Source organism: Eschrichtius robustus, chromosome 11, assembly GCF_028021215.1.
Source record: "Eschrichtius robustus isolate mEscRob2 chromosome 11, mEscRob2.pri, whole genome shotgun sequence".
NCBI classification, from domain to species: domain Eukaryota; kingdom Metazoa; phylum Chordata; class Mammalia; order Artiodactyla; family Eschrichtiidae; genus Eschrichtius; species Eschrichtius robustus.
The window spans coordinates 15,583,722-15,606,320 of record NC_090834.1 but is presented as its reverse complement, the minus strand read 5'-3'; the positions used below and the strand labels follow the sequence as shown (position 1 = coordinate 15,606,320).

Sequence of the window (22,599 nt, the reverse complement as noted above, 5' to 3'; positions counted from 1 at the left end):
TAAAAATAAATAAATAAAAATAAAATAAAATAAAATGGATTGTGGGGACTCCCCTGGTGGTCCAGTGGTTGCGAATCACCTTCCAATGCAGGGGACACGGGTTGGATCCCTGGTCAGGGAACTAAGATCCCACACGCTTCAGGGCAGCTAAGCCCAAGCACTGCAACTACTGAGCCCGCGTGCTCTAGGGCCCGTGCACTACAACAAGAGAGATGCCCACACACTGCAACTAAGACCCATTGAGCCAAATAAATAAATAAATATTTTTAAAAATAAAAAATAAAATGGATTGTGGTGGGGAATTCCCTGGCGGTCCAGTGGTTAGGACTCTGTGCTTTCACTGCTGGGACCCGGGTTCGATCCCTAGTCAGGGAACTAAGATCCTGCAAAACGCGCAGCGCAACCAAAAAAGGAAAAAAAAATGGATTGTGGTGATGGTTGCACAACTCTGTGAATATACTAAAAACACTAAATTGGGTGAATTGTACAGTATGGGAATTATATCTCAATACAGCTGTTGAAAAATATACATTAAAAAGAAACTGGAAGGGACTTCCCTGGTGGCGCAGTGGTTAAGAATCCGCCTGCCAATGCAGGGGACACCGGTTCAAGCCCTGGGTCTGGGAAGATCCCACATGCCGCGGACTACCTAAGCCCCTGCGCCACAACTACTGAACCTGCACTCTAGAGCCCGTGCTCCACAAGAGAAGCCACCGCACTGAGAAGCCCCTGCACTGAGAAGCCCGCACACCGCAACGAAGAGTAGCCCCCGCTCGCCACAACTAGAGAAAGCCTACGTGCAGCAACGAAGACCCAGTGCAGCCAAAAAATTAATTTTTTTTTTTTTTTTTTAGAAAAGAAAGAAACTGGAAGCCCTATGGGATTAAGCGACCTGCCCAAAGAGAGCTGCCAGGCTAGTAAAAACTGAGACGTGAAACACGTGCCCTGACTCCCACAGCAATGCTCAGTGCATCACTTAGACTGCCTCGAGCTGCTCTGATGGGCCAAAAAGGTTCCCCAAAGACTGGAAAAGCAGAAAACACTGCTACTAGCATAAGGAAAAGAAGAGAAATTTCGGTAACACAACTGAAATGTTGTTTTCAAATTTTAATGTGACTCCAAAATTGATTCTTGGCCTAAAAATCTAAAAACCATTGATAGAAGAGGTTGTGACTTAGTAAAACAGTACCCCTTTTACTAAGAGCTCAATCAGAGCAGGGCACGGGATGCAGCTGCTGGCTGAAAAGGAAGAAGGAAAATGAGATGAGAAGAGGCAGCAGGCTGAAATCACCGGCCACTCTTCTGCATATGTCAGAGGCCAATGGTTAACAATGCTTCAAACAAGTTTTATTCTTGAGGACTGTGAAATCCTGTACTGAGATCCGAAAGTATCATCTCAAAACTGAACTACCTCCCAGAATTACTATACACATATAAGATATTTAGGAATAAAAAATGAACATGGTATCTCTGCAGCTGACTTGGACACAAAGATCACTGCTGGAATACAACTGCCCCATTTGACTAGAATAACAGTATCACTGTTGATGTAGAAATGGAAAGTAAGCCAAGAACATACAATCACTAAAAACATTATTTTGAGGGTTTAAAAAAATGAGCTACCAAAAAACCTCATCTATTGTCAGAACACTGCTTATGCAACACTAGAACATTTTGACAGAAGGAAAGGACAACAGCAGGCAGGAAGCAGAAAGAAAGAAGTAAGAAATCCTGCAGGTGCCCAGCTAATCCTAATAAGAAACACACAGCTCTACTCCTGCCTTCCACAATAACAACAATCCTGTTCCTTGTGGTATACGAACCAAGATTTCTTTTGCCAGGAACAGAAAACAACTTACTACATGAAAATGTCAACTTGTTCCATGGAACGCTACACTGGCAGTGAACAGATATAAACCTTTCAAACTACAAAGTTTTGGCTGTTTCCTCAACCAAATTTTTAACATCACTGGCCTATTGTCAAATTCAGTCCAGTTCATGCAAACTCTAACACAAGTGGACAAAAACACTATGCTGAAGTATACACTATAAATAAAAAACTCTATAAAATATCTTGTACTCAAATTTCTAACAATTTGGCTTACTTATAATTATAAAATTAATGTAGAAGTTCTCTTAACCCACCACCTCTCAACCAACCTGCCGAAATAACTGATGCTTCCCCTTTCCTCTGTAAAACAACTGGGGCCCCAGCATGCAAGCTGGCCCCAATTAATAGCCACTCCCTCTACTCCTGGATATTTCTGCTCCCATCCATTAAGTTGCATGCTTACCAAGAATTAAATGGTTTTCCCCAAACCTATTTATACCAGTTGTTCTTGTTATTATAGTAATGCAGTTTAATTATCTATGTAAACGGATGAGAAACCCGGGAGAAAAGAAAGACATGTTTCTTTGAAAACTAAGTTGAAAGCTTAAAATGACTTGGTAAAGTCAAATTAGATGTGGATGAGACAAGTGTAAAAGACTAGGGGGAGAGAATCAAGAACTCGAGAGATTCTGTACTCATATTGCTTCACAAATGCCTTTAAATTCCTACTCTGCTTTAAAAAAGCAAAACAAAACTGGAAATCATAGATGATGAACTATGGGTAGGTTTAACACAAACATGATGAAGAACTTCAATCAGGACATCAATATACAGAGAAAGGTCTACATCTAAGATTAGTGAATGTGTTTCTTAGACAGATTGCAAAGAAAAAGAAAAGGAGGGGAAATCTATAGAGTAAAACAAACAATTTTTTTAATACAAAACTTAAGGGACATCAATCAATTATAATGTATGGACTTTATTTAGACCCTGATTCAAACAAGTGAGTGGTTAAAAAAAGAAAAATATATATATATATGTATACACATATATATACATATACATATATATGACAATCAGAGAAACTTTAACACTAATTTGATACTTAATGACATTAGAGAATTATTGTTAATTGTTTTAGGTAGGATAATGGTACTGTGGTTATGTTTTTTGAGAAACAATCCTGGCCTATTTAGAGATACATGCCAAAATATTCACAGATGAAATAAGATTCTGGGAATTGCTTCAAAATAAACTAGGGAGAAAAGAGAAGCTGGAAGTGATAGGGGTGAAAGATGGGCCGTGAGGTAATAACTGCTTACGCTGGGTGATAGGTCGATGGGGGTTCATTATACCATTCTTTTTAATTTTGCTTATGTTTGAAATTTTCCATAATAAACACTTTTTGGAAAAGATTAGTGGATTAATGCATATTCACATTTTAAATTAAAATAAAATGTTAAAAGTATATATGCATCATTATTTCTGATTTCCCTGCTTCATTCATTTCTTTCCCCTAATTAACTAAGCAAATCATAACCCAAACTTACTGTATAAAAGGTCTTCTATTGGAGATAAAAGAAAAGAGCATATTGTCAGATGCCTAAAATACAGCAGTGGTAACCCCCAAACATTCTAAGAACAATATTCCACATGACCCAATTACCCTTGAAAACCTCGTAAATAACGCATAAAGTACAGTGCGTAAATACAAACATAATAGGACTGGTGTATCACCATATTTATTCACATAATTATTTCCTTTACAATTTCCTCACCATCTTTTTACCATTAAAAAAAGAGAGGAGTAATTTACAACCTTCATCAATCTCTGAAATTCTCACTCAGGTTTACCGAAGGATAGTTATTTAAAAATCAAAGATTCAGGTAATCAGAGTCTTTCTCATTAACCTTTCGTCTCTCCTTCAGCAATTTCTCCAATTTAAGTTTATGTCTCTTTGTGAAAGACTAGGAGAGAATGATGATTCATAAAAAACAACTGAAAAGGTTAGAGTCACATTTAACTCTTTTCATTCCTCGTCCAGGTTTGGTTCAGGGAAGGAAGGATTAGGCAGCTGCTCCAGCCCTCTTTTAATGTGTCCCATACCTACTGCCCTAGGTTTAGAGGTGCAGCAGGGACTTAAAAGCCCTACACTCCCAAACCAAGGAGGGCAGAAGCGGAGACAAAATAAAAAAAGAAGATTTCATTCACTTCTGGGAGGCTAAACCCTGGCACAACCTTTCTGGAAAGCAATGTGCCAATATATGAATCAGGTATCTTAAAAACATGTATACCCTCTGACCCAATAATTTCACATCCAACAATCTATCCTGAGAAAAAATCAGAAATGCTTCAAAGATTCATGCACAAAAATGGTCATCACAGAAAATTTCTAACAGTGAAAACCTGGGAAGAACCTTAAATTATGAAAAAGGTTAAAAAAATAATGGCAGTCATACAACAGCAAAGTACACATCCATTAAAATTGATGTTTACAAATAGTTTCAAATGATGAGAAAATGCTTATAATGATAAGGGGGGAAGAAATAAAATAGTATATCAATATGATCTCAATTATATATTTTACAATATTAATAACTGTTGCCTCTGGGGGGCAGGATTATGGGTGATTTTTTTCCTTCTGCTTCTTTACAATTTTCTGAGTTTTTGCAATTATAATCAGAAAAAAATAGGGCAAGGTGGTAGAAGTGAGCCAGTAATAATAAGCAACTGGGTTGAAGTAAGAGAATTTATGCTCAAGACCTCTTGTATTCCTCCTCTATCAGGTCCCGGCTGCGAGCATTCAATTGCTCCTTTAACTTAACCCTTTGCCCAGCCTGACAAGAATAACACTTATCCTCCTGTCTTCTAGTATCAGTAGCCGCAACTTTTTGCCTACAGATGACAGAAAAAATACTATTTGAATGAATCCATTTAAGGTAAGGACCAATAAAAGTAACCCATTGAAATTAAGGACCAGTGACAGAAAAACAGTAGTTATTTTAATCAGATCACTTAGTATAAAGAAAAGAACACGTGGTAACTCCAACAAAGAGTGTGAAGTTATTTCAGGAAGTGCCAGCAGCCCAAGACAGCATAGTGGGTCTGCAAAGAAGAGGCTCCTAGGCAGAAGAGGGAAAACAAGGCACTGGCTGACTATACTGACTGTACCCATGGGACCTTCTCAAGGAAGTAACCCACTGGGAGCCTGTATGTGTAAGAACCTTCTCCTTAAAATAAGGGGCCTGAATTTAAATTGCAGGATTTACTTTAACTTATACTGAACTTCTTAATAATGAAAGTTTGAGATATGCCAAAAGTAACTTGCCCGGAAAGGCTGTGAAATCTCCTTACCTAGAGATTTGTGAGAAAAAGGTAGAACATTATTTTTCTTTAACATCTTAACTGGAGATAGAAAATTTCAATAATAAAATTCTAAGATGCATTAAGAGTATAAAAAACAAACTCAGCTCCCATTTTTTTTTTAATCCTTACATTCATTCACTAAATGAGTATTTACAGGCATTGTAGTAGGCACTGGGAATACAGCAGCAAACAATAGCTTAAAATCCCTGCCCGCATGGAGCTGACATTAAATTATCACCCTGTGCCTCCTAACAAGCTTTAAAAGTTAGGTATCTTCTTCTTTTTCTTTTTAAGTAAAATGATTTTTAGAAATTTCAAGCATGTCAAAACACTGCCAGAAAACAAACAGCACCTAGCATTTGGACTGATCCAGAGACGCCCTTAATAAATACTGGGGAAACAAGACTAAAAAACTGTGTGTCTGAGGCACTGGGGTGGCAGGCAGACAATTTCACTGTATACGAGTTTGCACTTTTTGAATTTTGTGCCATATATCATTCATTCCTAGTTTTTGATTAACAATTTTTCAAAAGCTTATTGACTGGATGGATGGAATGAATGAATGAAAAATTTCTTCTCCAAAAAATTCAGTCTCAAGAAATGTGGTTAGTTAACCTAAAATTTCACATTCAATTCTTCTGGAGGGAGCAAAGAGAAGTAAAGCCTACTGCTGGTAAGCATGGGCTGGAGCTGAAACGAGGCAGAAATTTGAGGATTTCTCAGAAATTCCTAATCAATACCTAAATATAGGTAAAAGTACCCAAATGAGTGAGCCCAGCCTACACAGGGGAGCTTAAACAGGCGATGGGTTTGCATCTCCTTCCTTTTCAGTTTCTGGGAAATGAGACTGAGTATTTACAATCTGATTCCTAACTCTCTGACAAGCTAAATTCTGAGAAGAAATACTTATCAGTGTGGCCAGAGACTCCTGGTCTACAGTGGATCGCACACCTTCTGAACAGAAATATGTTCTAACATAACTTCGCCACGGCTCATCCAACAGTTTTGTCCTTAGCTGATGGAATTTTACTCTGAACAGATCCAAAAGAAACCCTCTCAAGCTAATTCATCCACGACTGTTGAGGGCTTCTCAGAGACATTGCCAAGGCCATTACACACATTCCCATGGACAAAAGTCCATGGGAATGTATATAATTTTCATCCTCTGGATGTTATCAGTCATCCACAACACAGCATGACTACACTATTATGCCAGAAGGGACCAAGCTACTATTATAAAGGAGGTCGGGACTCACCTGATCGGTGAGGTCATTCACCTGGGGAACAGGCCAAGCTCTTAGATCAGAAACTAGAACCACGTAAGAGGAGCCCTAGATAAATGGTTCTCTTGGCCCTCACCTGCATCATCAAGGTATGTATCTTGGTGACCAGTTCTCTTAATGAGTTATAAGATGGCACCATCCCCTGGAAACTGGTAGTGTTTTGGTAAATAAGGAGTCCATCTAGGAAATGTACCTTCAAAGACAGACCAGACCAACCCAACAGAGCAAAAGTATAATTACTCATGTTCCCTGAGTGTGAGCTAGATATAGTGGCAAAAGCAAACTATATAAGGTAGACTGTGTTTACAGTCATTGCTTTTTCTGTGTTTCTTTCTCTTTTTACTTCCTTAGCATTTTGAAAGGCTTTTTTGACACCTCAGTCATGTCAAGGGAGCATCAAGGGGCATTTGAGTAGGAGACTGAAAGGCAAAGCAGTGTACCTATGGAGGACTGCAGGTAAGTGACAGGGGTGATAGAGTGAAACAATGCCATAGGACAGGTTAAATACAGTGTTGGTATATCCCCTACTTGGAAAATTTTCCTCTCATCATGACTTCTCATCTTTGGAGTTTGTTTTAATAGAGAGGATAAATAATCTTAGACTTTAATTATTAGGTGTATCTTGTTTCTCTAATGAAAGAGTAAGTATTCAGAGGGCAAGGGCAATGTTTTCTATGATTGGAGGAGTCAGGGTAGAGTTAACTAGGAGTAGGGATACCTGGATTCTATTTCTACCTCCCCCACTAACTAGCTATAGGATTCTGGGCAAATGGGGGGTGGGAGAGATACAGAAGAGAGCTGTGAGTCTAACAGATAATTGGTCTAAACTACTTTGATGGCTCCTAAAAGCCTGAGATTCTAAATTCTGTTAAGTCCATCTTTCTAGACTCTAGAAAAGAAAGAGTTGGAATAGAACACCTCTAAGATCTTTTTTTAATACATTAATTCATTCATTCATTCATTCATTCTGTGTTGGGTCTTTGTTGCTGTCCACTGGCTTTCTCTAGTTGCGGCAAGTGGGGGCTTCTCTTTGTTGCGGAGCACAGGCTCTAGGCACACGGGCTTCAGTAGTTGTGGCACGTGGGCTCAGTAGCTGTGGCACGTGGGCTCTAGAGCACAGGCTCAGTAGTCGTGGCACACGGGCTTAGTTGCTCCACGGCACGTGGGATCTTCCTGAACCAGGGATTGAACCCGTGTCTCCTGCATTGGCAGGCAGATTCTTAACCACTGTGCCACCAGGGAAGTCCCCCAACATGAGTTTTTAAAAACATAAATCAGATAATGTCAGTGCTCTGCTTTGATATCTTCTGAGGTCAGTCCCCTGTTTCATACCCAATTCCATAAAATGGCCTATAAGACCCACATGATCTGGCCCCTGTCTAACTTCCTGATCTCATTCCTTACCATCCTTTCTCTTGTTCACTAAGCTCTAGGCACCCTGACCTTGGGTCTAATCTTTGGACAAACCAAGTTCATTTCTACCCCAAGGCCGCTGCACGTGCCATTCCTTCTGCACTGAATATTCCATTTTCTGAATCTTCCCAAGCTGGCTCTTTCTCATCATTCAGTTTCAGTTCAAATATCACCACCCTGGAAAGGCCTTCCAGCACCCTGCCCCAGACACTCTCTAGCCCATTTATTTTCTTCATAGTATTTGTCACTATATAAAGTTATTTGTTTACATGTTTCTCGCCTGTCTCCTCCCATCGGAAAATAAGTTCCAAGAAGGCAAGAGCTTTTTTTCTCTTTGTTTTTGGGGTACTCGAGAGCCAGAGTAGAACCTGACACAAAATCTGCATTCAGTAAATATACGTTGAATGAATGAATGGACAAGGGAAAGGTTCCATCTCTGTGCAGAGAAGTTTTAGGTGTTTTTTAGACTTACAAAGGCTCTGGTAAGAAGAGCACATTTCTTTTTCCTTCCAAAGCATCCATTTTGTTCTCTTTTATGCCAGGAACTAGAAAACATTAGCCAGATTGATGCTTGGAAAATGAAAACAGCACTTCTGGCACAGAAATAACTAGTCTGGGCACCTCTGGCTTGAGCCAGATCTATGACTTTCTAGGGAGCTGGCACCAAAGTCAGAATGTTAAAATAAACAGTTTTGATGCTGAAAGTGGAATACTGGTATTTCGACTCTGGAAAAACGAGTCCAAATCAGTCTTAGCTCTTCACAAAGTTTCAACAAACCTATCTCAAAATGAAGTTAGTTGTCTTTCAACAGTCATTTCTAGATTATCTAGGGATGGAACTATCCTCCTCAAATGTAACTAATATAAATCTTGCTTTCAATTTCTTTTTGACATAATTCTCTTTTCTATTTACTAATGAATCTTGTTTTCAGCCTTCTAATGAGCACAAGCACCATCCTTAGAAGTGAAAATAATAGTACTGGCCCACTTTGAGCTGTCCTCCTGGTGGAAATGAGTTTGCACTAAACCGCACAGCACACAGATGTGTCCTGGCTCGTCAGTATTTGGAAGGGGTCAGGGAGCACAGTGGTTTTTCTGCGTAATATCTACAGTTAAGAATCCTGACCTTGGCCCTCTGAGGAGCGCACCCTGCGCCCAAGTGCAAGTGTCTCCTTAAGCTTGTAGGAATATTTCTTCATATTCTCCATGAAATTCAAGGGAATCTCTGGAGAAAAGACTGCATTCAAACAAACTCTGTTCTGTCACCAATCTGACAAAGTGTAGCTACACAAACACCCTGAATATTCAAGGCAGCCCAAATAAAAGCCAGTGTTAGTCACAGTTTTCATTAGACAAGTCTCATAACTATTTAAAAAGTTTAATGGAAAACTATATTTTTAAACATCAATCGCATGGAATTAGCCCATAGTCCACAGGAATTAAATCCACGCTCTCAAAGAGGCACGTGAAATAATAGCAAACTACTTTTTTAACCTGAAAGCAGCACATCATCAGGATGACATCTACCTACACAAGACAAATGGCACTCATGAACTGTTCCAAAAGGGTGAAAAGCAAACAAAGGGGACTATGTCTTACTCATTTTTGTTACTATTGCATCTGATGATGATGATGAAGAAGATGGTGATAACATTTACTATATACCTACTATGTGCCAGGTACATTTGTTCTAAGAGTTTCACATATATTATCTTATATAATCTTCATAACACCCAAACTTGTGAGGTAAGTACTATTGTTATCTCATTTCATAGATGAGGAAATCCAAGCACAGACAGGTTAAATTACCCAGCTATTAAGCAGCAGAAGATCCAAACCCAGGCAGTCTCATCCAAAGCTCAAGCTCTTACCACAAACCAATAAACAGGCAGGTGATATATCAATATATTTGTTAAAATACATTTTTTAAGTATTTGACCAATGGCTTTTATAGTCATGTATACTCTTTTTTTAAATGCATACAAAATATATCTACTCTTCGTTCCCATTCATCCAACCAGTGAAAGTATAATTAGGTACAGGCAACCAAATAAGCAATTGAGAAGAGAAAATCTTTTCTTTTTTTAATCTCTTTAATATTTTATAGTGTCCTACCAAAAGAATGGGGCCAGAGAATCTCAGACCAAGGCTCCTCCAGAAGAGGGAACTCAAAGAAGGTAGGACAAAGACAGCCAGGGTGAGCTGCTGACCAAAGTGTGTCACAGATGAATATTCTCTCCTGTTAACTGTTCTGCAGTGACGCTCTAAGCACTGCAGTGCTGCCAATATTAAGTCTGAGCTCATGAATGCCGTGCTGCAAAAGTTACCAACAGCCAAATAGGAAAATATTTCCCTTTCTCTGCTGATTTTATTCATCCCAGAGTCCTGATCTAGGAGGTTTGAGAGTTAACAGAATTTGGGAAAGGGCCAGCTTTACCACTTATTGTTGGATGGAGCACAGTACCTTAGTCAATAAATAAAGTTTACTTCAGCCTCTCAGTCCATGGAATAGGTAATGTGTGTAAGAAAAGGTGACCATAAGTATTGCTCTGATGTTCAGAAAACACCTACTACCTAACCTCTTTCAGACAACACAAATATCATCTGAATTACCTAAGTCTGATGATTATATATGGTTATAGGAAAAACCTAGACCATTCAGTGGCCTACAGGGAGAAAAAGGAGAAAGAAAAAAAATCACATACCTCCAAAAAACAAAACAAAAAAATGATACATTCTGAAAAGAGATGGGGAAAAAAAATAGCTAGCTCTCTTTGGTTCCAAGTGACCTGACTGCAGAAGTAAGATAAACACTGCAGTGCATGGGAGAAAAATCTATCTACCTGAGTAACGAAACAGCAGCTTCTGCCACTGCCAATACCCAGGCACCTTCCTTGCCATTATATAACCAAACCATGGCCTCAATAGGCCATCATACTGTATGGCAACAGTTGTTAGACACATCTGAGCTGTCAGCATTTGAGAAACCTTTCCAAAGTGGATTCAGATTAAGCATGAAGCAGGCCAAAATATGTTGATCATTTACTCAGAGCACATGACAGCTCCTTGTGAATTAAGCTTCACTCATGTCGTCAGAGTAATTTAAGCAGAGAAACACAGGGTGCCTATAACTGTAACTAGGAAATTGCACACCGCTACAGAAACACAAATGAGTGCTGGTGTGGTCCTGTCACACATGCAACTCATTGTCCAAGCCATTTCAGCCTCATTCAAGATTTTGAATATTTCCATACGTAGGAATTGCATAACTGCACACCACAAATGATCAAAGAAAAAACCAACATAAACAGTGACACCCATTTATAAACAAGCTGATGTTTAAAATGCTGCAGTCCTAAAGGATACCAAGGACTTTGAGAAAAACTTAGACACAGACACACAGACACACACAGACACACACACACACACACACACACACACACACTGGAAAATTAGAAAGCAGGGAGACCAGCCGTAATTAGCCACTGGCTTTGCTGACTACTGAAGATAGAAATGTCTCTATTATATATAAAGCCAAGAATCAACTGTTTGCAATTACATTTACAAAAACATTCAACCCTCTCTGTCACAGATTTTTTTAATCAATATTTTGGTGTATCCAAGGGCTGTAAGATACAAAATTCTTTAAATCAGAGATACCATAAACCAGGCAACCAATTAAGTTCATACAGTCTGTCCCCCAGAGGTCAGAGCAAAATAATCACAGGAGCTCAACGTGATTACTTAGGTGGGAGGGGTAGCCGCGGAGAAAGGAAATAACCAAAACAAGGAACAAGGCTCCAACAACTAGAGCTGTTTGTAAACATAAATTTGGCTTGGCTAACAGTAAACACAACTGGAAACACTCAGGGGGGCAGAGATGCACCAGAGTCTTGGCTCAGTCTACTCCCCGCCGGGGCGCTGAGGGGAGCGCCAGGAAACCTGGGACTTTGGGATCTCATTCAGCTCAGACCTGCAGACTTGAGGCCCTCTGATAGACACTGACAAAAAGGCTGAAGGGGGCCCCCCAGAGGAAGCGAAACTGACCAATCAATTTTCCACAGCCACCCCCCCCAAAGCCACCCTGCTAAGAAGGGCCCCTTACAGTCTGACAGAAAGGAGGAGAAAAGGGACTTCAGGTCATAAGTGAGCAGGAGACAAGGCAGAGGTAAGTCACTGCCTTCTGAAAGCAAGGGACTGCCATAAGAGCAGAAACAAGGTAGGTGACAAGAACCAGAGACTAGGCTGAGGAGGTGAGGGGAATTGACACGGCTTTGGTAGGAAGCAGCAGCAGCTGTTAACAGTTCTTCATTAGTCAGGGTGAAGGAAACACAAATTGCAGCTTTAAATATAATGAATGACTACATCTAAAGTATTCATTCAAGTGAGAGACAGAGCAAAGAAAGAAATCCGGAGTACAAATGGGCTTGTGAGTCCTGTCAAAATCAAACAATTCCTCCTCCTGTCTTCGATTCCAATACTTCCAATGAAGAAGACCACAGGAAAGAGCTAACCATATTTCCTCCAAAAATGAATTTTCTATGTAAAATGTTAAATGTGTATGGATATGGCTTCCTAATTGACCTTGCCCAATTTCACCACCACAGCTCCACAAATCCCTTGGGAACCAAAGGGCCCCATGAGTGTCTGGGTTCCTCACACACCTCCTCAGTCACCAGGCTTTCCCCTCATCACTGACAGCCCACCCTGGGCTCTATAAGGCCCACAGTTCTGGACCCTCCAACAACTAAATATAACCAGCAATCCAGCTCTCCCAAACTGTTTAACCCCTGAGTACCTAGGGCCACCACAAACCTGGGCCCCCTCCCTGGGCCTCTGTTCCCTGACCCCCTTCCTGCAGAAAAATAAAGTGATTTTTTTCCTCCATATTTCCCCATTTTTTTCATCGCCTCCTCCAATAATCCTGTCTGTCCTCAGACTCCCATTCCCACCATCTATCAGTCTTGGACGATCAAATGCTGATTGGTGCCTCTGTCAAAAGGTACCAGGTCCCTCATACCTCCCAGTACCCTGTACCCACCACATACCCCTGGTACGTGCCCCAGCTATCCTCGTTCCCCTCCTAACCTCACATCTGCGGGCTGCCGGTTTCACCCTTGTTTTCCCCCATCCTCCGGGTCCACATTTCCTATTCCCCTGCCCTCATCCCCTTAGGATTTCCTAACTGCTGGTTCCAGAGGCTTCTTAGCTTACTGTCTCCTGGCTCCGGGAGAGTTCCAAACCTCTTCTTTCCAATCATCCCTTCTACGACCCTCCGCACAGCCCAGGGAGCCCCCTCCCCATCCCCGGCTCCCTAGTTCCCCAGGTCCCCGCGCTCAGTGGCCCCCTGCGTCCCCTCTGCCGTGCAGTTACCCTCTCCCGGGTCCCCCGGTGTCCCCCACCTTCTGCTCGCCCTCTCCGCACTCTCGCCCGACAGCCCCCTACCCGTTTCCCCGGTCCCCAACGCTCTCCCGAGCCCCGCTCCCCGCGCCGACCCCTCAGCCTCGGTGTCGCGGGGCTCTCCTGCGCCCGCCGCACTCGGACGGTCCCGGGCCGCGCAGCCCCGCCGCCACCCGGTCCCACCGCGCCACTACCTTGGCCTTGGTGACGAGGTGCGTGGCCCGCTTGACCACAGCGAAGTTGCCCTTGCCGATGGTGCGGTCGATCTCGTAGTAGCCGATGCGGGCAGGCACCGGCCCGCGGGAGGCCGGGGCTGAGGGACGCGGCGGGCCAGCCGCCGGGGGCACAGCAGCGGGGGCGGCCGGGGGCCCCGAGGCGGGCGGAGGCAGCAGGCGGCCCGCCGGCCCGGCTCCCCCCGCTCCGGCCCCGGCAGCCCCGCCAGCTCCGCTCGCCGCCGCCGCCGCCATCTTGTTGTGCAGTGAAACCTCCGGGGCCGCGGGGAGCCGGCGGGGGGGAGGGGGGGGAGGGGGCAGAGGGGCGGGAAAAGAGGTGGGGGGGAGCCGGGGGACGTCACTCCGGGAGGCGGAGCGCCCGGGCCGCCGGGGCCTGGCGCCATGGCAACCTCTCGTCACGTGCCGACGCGCGTCACTGCCTAGAGCCATGGCAACCGTGACCTCACCGGCGAGCTCGACCTTCCCGCGTGGGCCCGGTTCCTCGGGTGTCGGCTCCCGGGTGCCCCCCTTCGGGGAGGAGACAGTGGGCACCGCAAGTGTGCCAGCAGGTTCCAAGCCGCCGCAGCGTTGCCCGAGTCGGGGGGTGCTTATGCCTGACCCAAACCCTCCCTCGATCCCCCTGGAACCGCTAATGTGACCCCTAGTGTGACCTCTGTCCCAGTTCGGCAATCACCCAGCCTCCTTTAAAACAAAGTATTTCCTCATCACCAGAAATATTAGCACTGTCCCACTTTAGCCCTTGAGGCCCCAAAGGCAGGAATAGCTACAGTATCGAAGCAACTGTAACCAAGTCGGAAGCGAGGCAGGGGAATTCTTCAGTAAAATTCCTTCCTCTTACAAAACCCAACTCACCCGGTACAACCACTCTAATTGTCACCGAATGTAGAGGAATGGGGAAATTAGGATTTGCGTGTTCAAGGGCGGAGAAACCAGCCCAAACACGCATTCCAGTCATTGGGTGGGTGAGGGCCAGAGCAGGGACGTCATTTTCCTTCCTCCCACCCCGTCTCTGAATAAGTCTATAGCTAGATGATTGTCAAAGAAGTGCCTGCGTCCTATTTCTGTCACTTGTATAACCCTGATGAAGCAGTGGTGCGCATTGCCCAGTGAGTCACATCATGGTTAAATACGTTACGTCTGTTGGGCAAAATAAATAAGTAAATAATAAAATAAAAATTCACCCTTACCAGCCACTCTCCAAGGACATTAAAGGTGATCAAATCAAATTCCAGCAGTAAATCTCATATCCCTTTTTTTTCTCTCCTGTGTATCTGCCATTCCACACCTTCCAGAGCCCTCACCAACTCCCAGGTTTCCCCCTCCTTCCCCCCCTCCTCCCTTTATTAAGTAGATGGGCTTTAACAGCTTCAGGTAGGGCCGGGGAGGGGTAGGCTACTGGGCTATCAATAACAAGATGGTCTGGTCAGGCAAGTGGGGAGGAGGGAAGACTGTGAGCACTCCAGTGCTGAAATGTATTCCTCCTTCCGGTCCTGACCCCTCCACATCTAGGTCTCTCTCGATGGCAGAACTGTGTTGTCAGGTCACTGCATGTACAATAGTAAAAACTGACACCCAGGTCACTGTGAAAGTATGAGAAGCAGAGCCCCTATTTACTCTCTCTGACCAAAAGATGTTTACTAGCTCTCTGATTCCCCATCTGACTATGAGTAATGGCTGGGACGAGGACAGGACAGGGAGGTCCTTCCACAATTGCCTTGAATCAATTCCCTGGTTGCTGTTCCAAATTACCAACACAATTAACACTAATTGGCTTCTTTACTAGCAAATAAGGATAAGGATGAAGTGGTCCTCAGCTTCTTGCAGTGGTTAAGCCCTTTCATTGGTTGAGCTCATTCAATTGCAGATAAATGATGGCATGTGGCCAGCCTCTCATCACTTTGACCCTACTCACCTGCCTCGAACAGGGACTGTACATTAACTTTGGTGCTGGGTCCCAGGATCCCAGTTATCCTATCTCCCTAAGGAAAGGAGGAGGATGGGGGTCTCAACAGAAAACTTATGAGCAGTAAGGCAAGGGGAAAAAATCTTTTGCTCCGACGGCTGCAGGAGCAGCACTGAAACCATTCTCATAGCAACTTTACAGCCCCTCCTCCACCGGTGGAGATCATTTGAACATCAGGTACGGCAACTTCTGCTGCTCTCTGGAGGGTGTCAGAAACAAAGAAGCCTCTGGGGAGAAACTAGAAAATGGAGCGTTGGTCTAACTTCCCAGAAGAAGAGGTAGGCAGATCACTCTTGTCCCTAGTAATGGCCAGAATGTGTATGCTGTGTATTCTGTGATTTACGCTCTGTGCCTGTATGGATAGAGGCCAGTAGATGCCGTGTCCTATTGAGACTTGGACAAAGACTTGCTGGAGATTTCCCTGAAGAGTCCTCTTTGGTGAGAATAATATAGAAAATTAGGGAGGGGATTGATGAACGAAGATCATCAGGGAAAAAGGAAAACAGTTTAGATGTATGTATTTAATAATTATTTGTCGAATACCAAGAACTGAGTTAAGTTTGGGAGGAACTCATAATAACAACAATTTGCCAGGCACTATGCCAAGCAGTTTATATAACTGAACTTACTTAATCTTGAACAACCCTGTGAGACAGAATATATTATTATCCCCATTTTGCAGATAAGGAAAATGAGGCACAGAGGGATTAAGGGAGTTGACCACGGTCATAGGGCTAGAAAGTGAATCCTAGAATTAGGATTCAAACCCAGGAAGCTGAGATCCTCCCCCACTGGATTATAAACCCTGTCAGAGTAGTAGCTAGTAGGAAAAGTAGTTTCCCCCAAAACTCAGTTTAGACCCAGGGAAGAAGAAGACTTGGAGAGTTCTGGAGAACAGGGCAGAGCAGGCACCGAAGCATATCAATAAAGAACAACAGATAGCAAAACTGATTGAAGTGATGGCTTTACTTGCAAGTAGCTCCATGAAGAGACTCACTACTTATTGTGCAGGAGTTTTGCCGCCCTTAGAAAACAGACGGGAAGGTGTGTTCCTGCCCTGCTGCAGACTCAGAGGGGTGGCTTGAGGGCTGGATTCTCGGAGTCCTGCAGTCCAGGGCAGAGACAGAGAGCTAGCCGCCACCCAGCTTCCAATCCACCACCATAACCAATTCGCTCTTTTCTGGAAAAGCAAAAGATAAGATTCAAAGATGAAAATGAGACATTTTCCTCCATAATGTCATTGCGTTTTGTTTCTAAAATTTGAAAAGGGCAAACCAAGGCATTCTTGATGGATATGATAGGCCCTTAGGAACTTCTGGAAGTGATGCAAAACCTCTGAGGACCTAAGGTCTGAGTGGGGAGTGATATAAGCAGTGGGAGGGATTACATTAACTCTTTTATGGTTTTAAAGGCCCACTTAGCCTGTCTGCAGAGCAGTTTACCAACAACCCGAAAGGAAACTGCAGCCTCACCACATAACTACATAGATTCTCAGAGGCATCGGGGCCTTGAAGAAAGTCTAACCCCTCACTTTACATTGTCCCAGCTCATTACTGCTCTGAAAGAAGCTAGCATTATATGAGCATTCAGTGACACAGAAGCATTATTCAGAAATTCTGTATGACAAAAGGCAACATCATATAATGTTTACATGCCACGTATTCCCAAACAACGCCATTATTAACCAGTTATAAATTCTGCCGTCACACAGAAATCAGGTCACTGTTGGATACACATTGTCAGGACACTCAGTGTGCCCTGGTCCTCTGGGTGAGCTGAAGGTGCATCTTCTCTCTGCTGGGGCAGTGCTCTGAGTTACCACCTCAGCTGTGTGGCTCTTGCCTTTCCTTTCCTATCCCAGACCAACCTAGTCATGACCACGTGCATCCTCTGGGTGCCCAGAAACAGGTCTGAGCAAAGTAAGTACATAGTCTCCTGCTGTAAAGTATCTTGCGGAGGGGGCTTGAGAACAGCTTTCAGTCAAGGATTTTCTGTCCTGCTTGCCTACATTTTTCTTTTTAATGGAACCATTCAAGCTACTAAATGAAACATAAAAATTACCCTTGCTACTCTGCATATGTCCTAGGATACGGTTTAAGCATTTTTAGATTATTATTAAATAATTACCCTTTAGATCATCCAAAAGATCTTTAAGTGTGATTTTTTTTAAGGTTTTCTGCATTCTTAGATGTGACTATATTATCATCTGGGATCAATGTTTTCCTCAGGTAAATACACCTGTGGTTTTATAAGGAAAATCAGTGGGAAAATATATTTAATAAAGAAAAAGAGCTCATTCAGAACAACTTTTTTCACAAAAGGATATGATCCTTAAAGTAAGTTACACTTACTCTGTGATCAACTACCAAATATTTACACAATTAAAAAAATATGTTTGGGACTTCCCTGGAGGTCCAGTGGTTAAGACTCTGCACTCCCAATGCAGGGGACACAGGTTCCATCCCTGGTCAGGGAACTAAGATCCTGCATGCTGCACATCTCGACCAAAAAAAAAAAAATATATATATATATATATATATATATATATATGTTTAACAATTTCTTACTTTCTCTTAAATGAAAAGTGTGATACTCAACAAATATTAAGATTTTGGCATATTTGGATCCTTTTCTTTCCCTTGAATATAGAAGTGTATCTCAATTCTAGGAATTCACCACATTTCACAGAAAATAAAGGCACGCTTCAAAGGTCTACGTTAGACAGAAGTTATTTATTTCCCTGGCTCTAAACCGACAGAACTGCAGCTTTCCTCTTTTCACTTTATCTTCACATCTATCCTGACTACAAAGCCATCATCTCTGCTACACCTGCCTTGGGAATTGCCTCTCAGTTTTTAGTGCTCACCTTCAAACAGCCTTGCATTGTTTTGGTAGACACTACAGAAACACAATTTTTACGGCAGCTTCCTTGCATTATAATTGGGGTTTGCTTAATTTTTCTACCAGCCTTTCCAGCTGTTGGTTAAGAAAAATTTATACTATTGGGATTGATTTCTGTAGATAGCTAACCTACCTTCGATTGCTTCATTCCCACCACAATTTTCCTCAGTTAAACTAGAAAATCCATCATATGCCTCTAAGGCCGAAAGTAGCCCTCTCCCTTGTCTGCAGCGACACCTGCTGGTCAAAGTTCTAAACTACATGATTCCTAGCTGGACTCCCTTTTCCATTCCACTTAGGCTTTCTAGCCCTCTCTGTTTAAACTACAGGCAGTTGAAAACCACAATCCCACAGCAGGAGCCAGGAAGCTGGAATCCAAATGGAAGCCGGCTCCAGGAAGCTGGATGTCTTTATGGCCAAATAGAAAGTACAGTGGGCTAAAGTTACAGTGGCGCTTTGGGCTGGTATAACAGTCCACAACTGTGGCTTTGTGCCACCCAGGGATGTCTCCGGTTATCCCTAGAGTCCTCGTGGCATTTTAAAAGACTTCTTAAGGATGAAATTATTTCTGTTTGTTCTTATTTTTAAAATAATTTTATTCTTTTGGCATGTTTAAAGGGCAGCCTGAAATAATGAGTAAAAAGAGTGAGGGTTAGACCTCGCTTAGGCAGTTAGACCTAAGCTTTCCAGTGGGCTTTTCTACTTCCAGGTTCATCTCTGAGCCTCAGTTTCCTTTTCTGGAAAATCACTCCTACTTCGTGGGGTTTTTAGAAGAATCAACTATCATAAATACGTAGAGGAACCTGGATTAGAGTCTGGTACATAGCATGCACTCAAGTATTAATTTTCTCCCTCTCAGTGCTAAAAGCATATAAACAATAACATGCTGCTTTCCAAATCACTTTCAAAAGATTAGGAAGACTGAGAATAGAATTAGGGCTGTAAAAATGGATTAACTTCAGAGTTAAAAAGAGAAAATTATAGTTTTAAATGTTTTGGTTGGTTGACTAAGAATGTACAGTTCAGTCTTTGGAGGTTGGACATATTTGTGTTTATGGTGCAATTCTATATGTCCAATGAAAGCACTCTCACAGCTTCATAAAGTAGTTATTATTCCACTTTATAGATGGTCAGTTTACTTGACCAACCTGATGATTGGCTCACACAGCCAGGACGCGGTGAATCTGGAAGCAAATCCAGGCCTTTGAATCTCCAAAGTGAGTTGTCTTCCCAAACTTGAGAGTATTCCAGTGTCTATGGTCTGTTTAAAAAAAAAGATGCCAATGATTTTTTTCTTCTAAAATTTATTCAAAGTATATATGTAAGAAAAATACTACAATATTTTTATCATTGCTATGCAACAGTCTGAGAAATTGTGTGCATTCCCAAACTTTCTGCAGGATGCAAGTGCTCTGTGAAAACACTATAGGAGCTCTATGAGAAAGAAAAATTCAATCCTGGTGGCATTTTTTCCTCCTAAAATTCATTTAAAACCATATATGTAAAAATTACTGATTATACTTATAATAATGTCTTTATTTTATGCAATAATCTGCCTTTAAGAAACTAAACACTTGTATGTGGTTTTTAAGTCTATTTTTCAAAATAAAATTAAAACGCCCTAATTTCTTTTTATTCTTAATTAAGATGATAACATTGAGTTAAATTCTAAGTTAAAAATAGGGGCAAGATATGATGAAGTAGGATAATAGGGTTTAACCTCCAACCCTACCACAACTCTAAGCTCTGAGTTGAGCCACATTCCACTAAAAGCTGGATGTGGAAACCAAAGTAGGAATCAAATCCTTCGTCCTTACATTTCATACCAATTTTAATAACAACTTCGATTTCTCTAGAGATTTTTTTCGTGTGACTTCCAAGCATCAAGTATTTATGGATTTATTGTTTAGTTAAGTCCAATTCAAAAACTCTTGCAACCTGGCAGCAACTTCTTTTTCAGCTTCTCAAGTTTTGTGTATCTTCCCACCCAACCCTTCTCCACCCAGGAGTGCCGTGGGCTCCTTTCCTGTCAAAGTACATTCTGCACTTTCTCCTTAACTTTTGCTCCTGCTTCTCCTTGTGTTTGGAATACCCTTGAAGCTCACCCATCTGTTACCTGAAATTCTACTACTTCTTTAAAGCACAGCTTAGCGCAGGAATTTTACAATCTCCGTAAAAATTAGTCACAGCTTTTTTTTCCCCCCTGGGGCTCCCAAGCATGAGTTCACATCCTGACTCCACAAAGTATTAGTTGTGTGATCTTAAGAAAACTATTTAACCTCTCTGGGCCTCAGTTCTTCAACTGTAAAATAGGTATAATAACAACACCTATTTCACAGGAGTATTGGGAGGATTGAATAAATTGCTACATTTAAAATACAGTAGTGATAATTGGTGCTCTACGAATGATTGCTAAAATTATTATTATTATTAATTTATTGTAGCATTTTTAACAGCCTAACTTATTTTTAACAGTCTAAGCACTTTACATGAATGGCTCTCTAATTAAATAGCAATCTCCAGATAGGCAGGAACGTATCTGTTTTGTTAGCTACTATCCAGGTCTTCACACTGTGCCTGGGACACAATAAATACTCAGTAGATATTTCTTAAATAAATTAATGCCTCCCCGTTAAATTGTGACTTCCTTGAGGCCAAGGACTTCTGTATGTTCAGAGCATTTCTTCATCACTTTATTTCAACATGTACAGAACCTAACGCAGTGCTGGTACCTTGTAGCACTCAGCATATACTGGCAAAAGTAAAGCAAGAGAAAAGTAGGAAAGTTTTATCCGAAAGTGTATACTCTCTCTCTTCTGAGGGTTCAGGCAGACATGACTGGTGCTCTAGGGCTGTCATCCAAAATCTAACTTTGTTCTGAACAGTTTATCTTGCAGAAATGTGGGGATCCCAAGGCACTTCTTAAAAAGCCAAAAGAGGGTTTCCTTGGTCACGCAGTGGTTGAGAATCTGCCTGCCAATGCAGGGGACACGGGTTCGAGCCCTGGTCTGGGAAGATCCCACATGCCGCGGAGCAACTAGGCCCGTGAGCCGCAACTACTGAGCCTGCGCATTTGGAGCCTGTGCCCCGCAATGAGAGAGGCCGCGACAGTGAAAGGCCTGCGCACCGCGATGAAGAGTGGCCCCCGCTTGCCGCCAACTAGAGAAAGCCCTCGCACAGAAACGAAGACCCAACACAGCCATAAATAAATAAATAAATAAATAAATTTATTTTTTAAAAAAAAAGCCAAAAGAAAAGTGAAGGGTTTGCTGGGCAATCAAGCACCCTCCAGAAAACTGAGCACATAGGACTCTGCCCCTGAAAGGAAACAGAAGGCTGGAAGAAGGGTACAAGAAGGGGTAGTTGGCAAAGATCCATTTGGACTTCGATTTAAGAGAAAGGAACGATGAAAGAGTCCTAACTACCATTAAATCAGGACCCCAAGACTGCATAAGAGCTAAAAATAGTTTCTCCAAAGAGGTAGTTTAATCTCGTTTTGTCCCCAGGACAAGTGGGAAGCCATTGATTCTACTTCTTCAGTGTCGTTATTTGTTAGACTCTTTCTAACCAGGTCTCCAGGGAAAATAAAGCCTTTTAAAAACTCTCCTGTCCACTCTTTCCACCTCTTTTAACATTGTACCAGAGGTTCCAGAAAGGGCAATTAGGCAAGAAAAAAGAAATAAAAGGCATCCAACTTGGAAAGGAAGAAGTAAAACTATCTCAGTTTGCAGATGACATGATCTTGTATATAGAAAATCCTAAGGTATCCACTAAAAAACCATTTGAACTAATAAGTGAGTTCAGCAAGGTTGCAAGCTGCAAGAGAAATATACAAAAATCAATTATATTTCCATACACCAGCAATGAAAATTCTGAAAATGAAATTAAGAAAACAATTCCATTTATAATAACATCCAAAGGAATAAAATACTTAGACATACATTTAACAAAAGAAATGCAAGACTTGTACACTGAAAACAACAAAACATTGTTGAAAGAAGATCTAAATGAGTGGCAAGATGTCCATAGATTGAAAGACATAATATTGTTAAGATGACAATGCTCCTGCAATTGATCTGCAGATTCAATGCAATTCCTGTCAAAATCCTATGTGACTTCTTTTGCAGAAATTGACAAGTTGATCCTAAAATTCACATGAAAATGTAAGGGTCCTAGGATAGTCAAAACAATCTTAGAAAAAGCAAAGT

General features: G+C 42.1%; 1 protein-coding gene across 4 annotated transcripts in view; it reads right to left on the bottom strand.

Moving 5' to 3' along the window:
* SIK3 (SIK family kinase 3) overlaps positions 1-13,777 on the bottom strand; it is a 252,510-nt gene extending 238,733 nt beyond the window's left edge. For all 4 annotated transcript variants that reach the window (XM_068554683.1, XM_068554685.1, XM_068554684.1 and 1 more), the window contains exon 1: positions 13,489-13,777. In XM_068554683.1, coding sequence (XP_068410784.1) covers positions 13,489-13,761 — 273 coding nt within the window. In that variant the 5' untranslated portion in view covers positions 13,762-13,777. The remainder of the gene's footprint in view (positions 1-13,488) is intronic.
* Between the last annotated feature and the right edge of the window lie 8,822 nt (positions 13,778-22,599).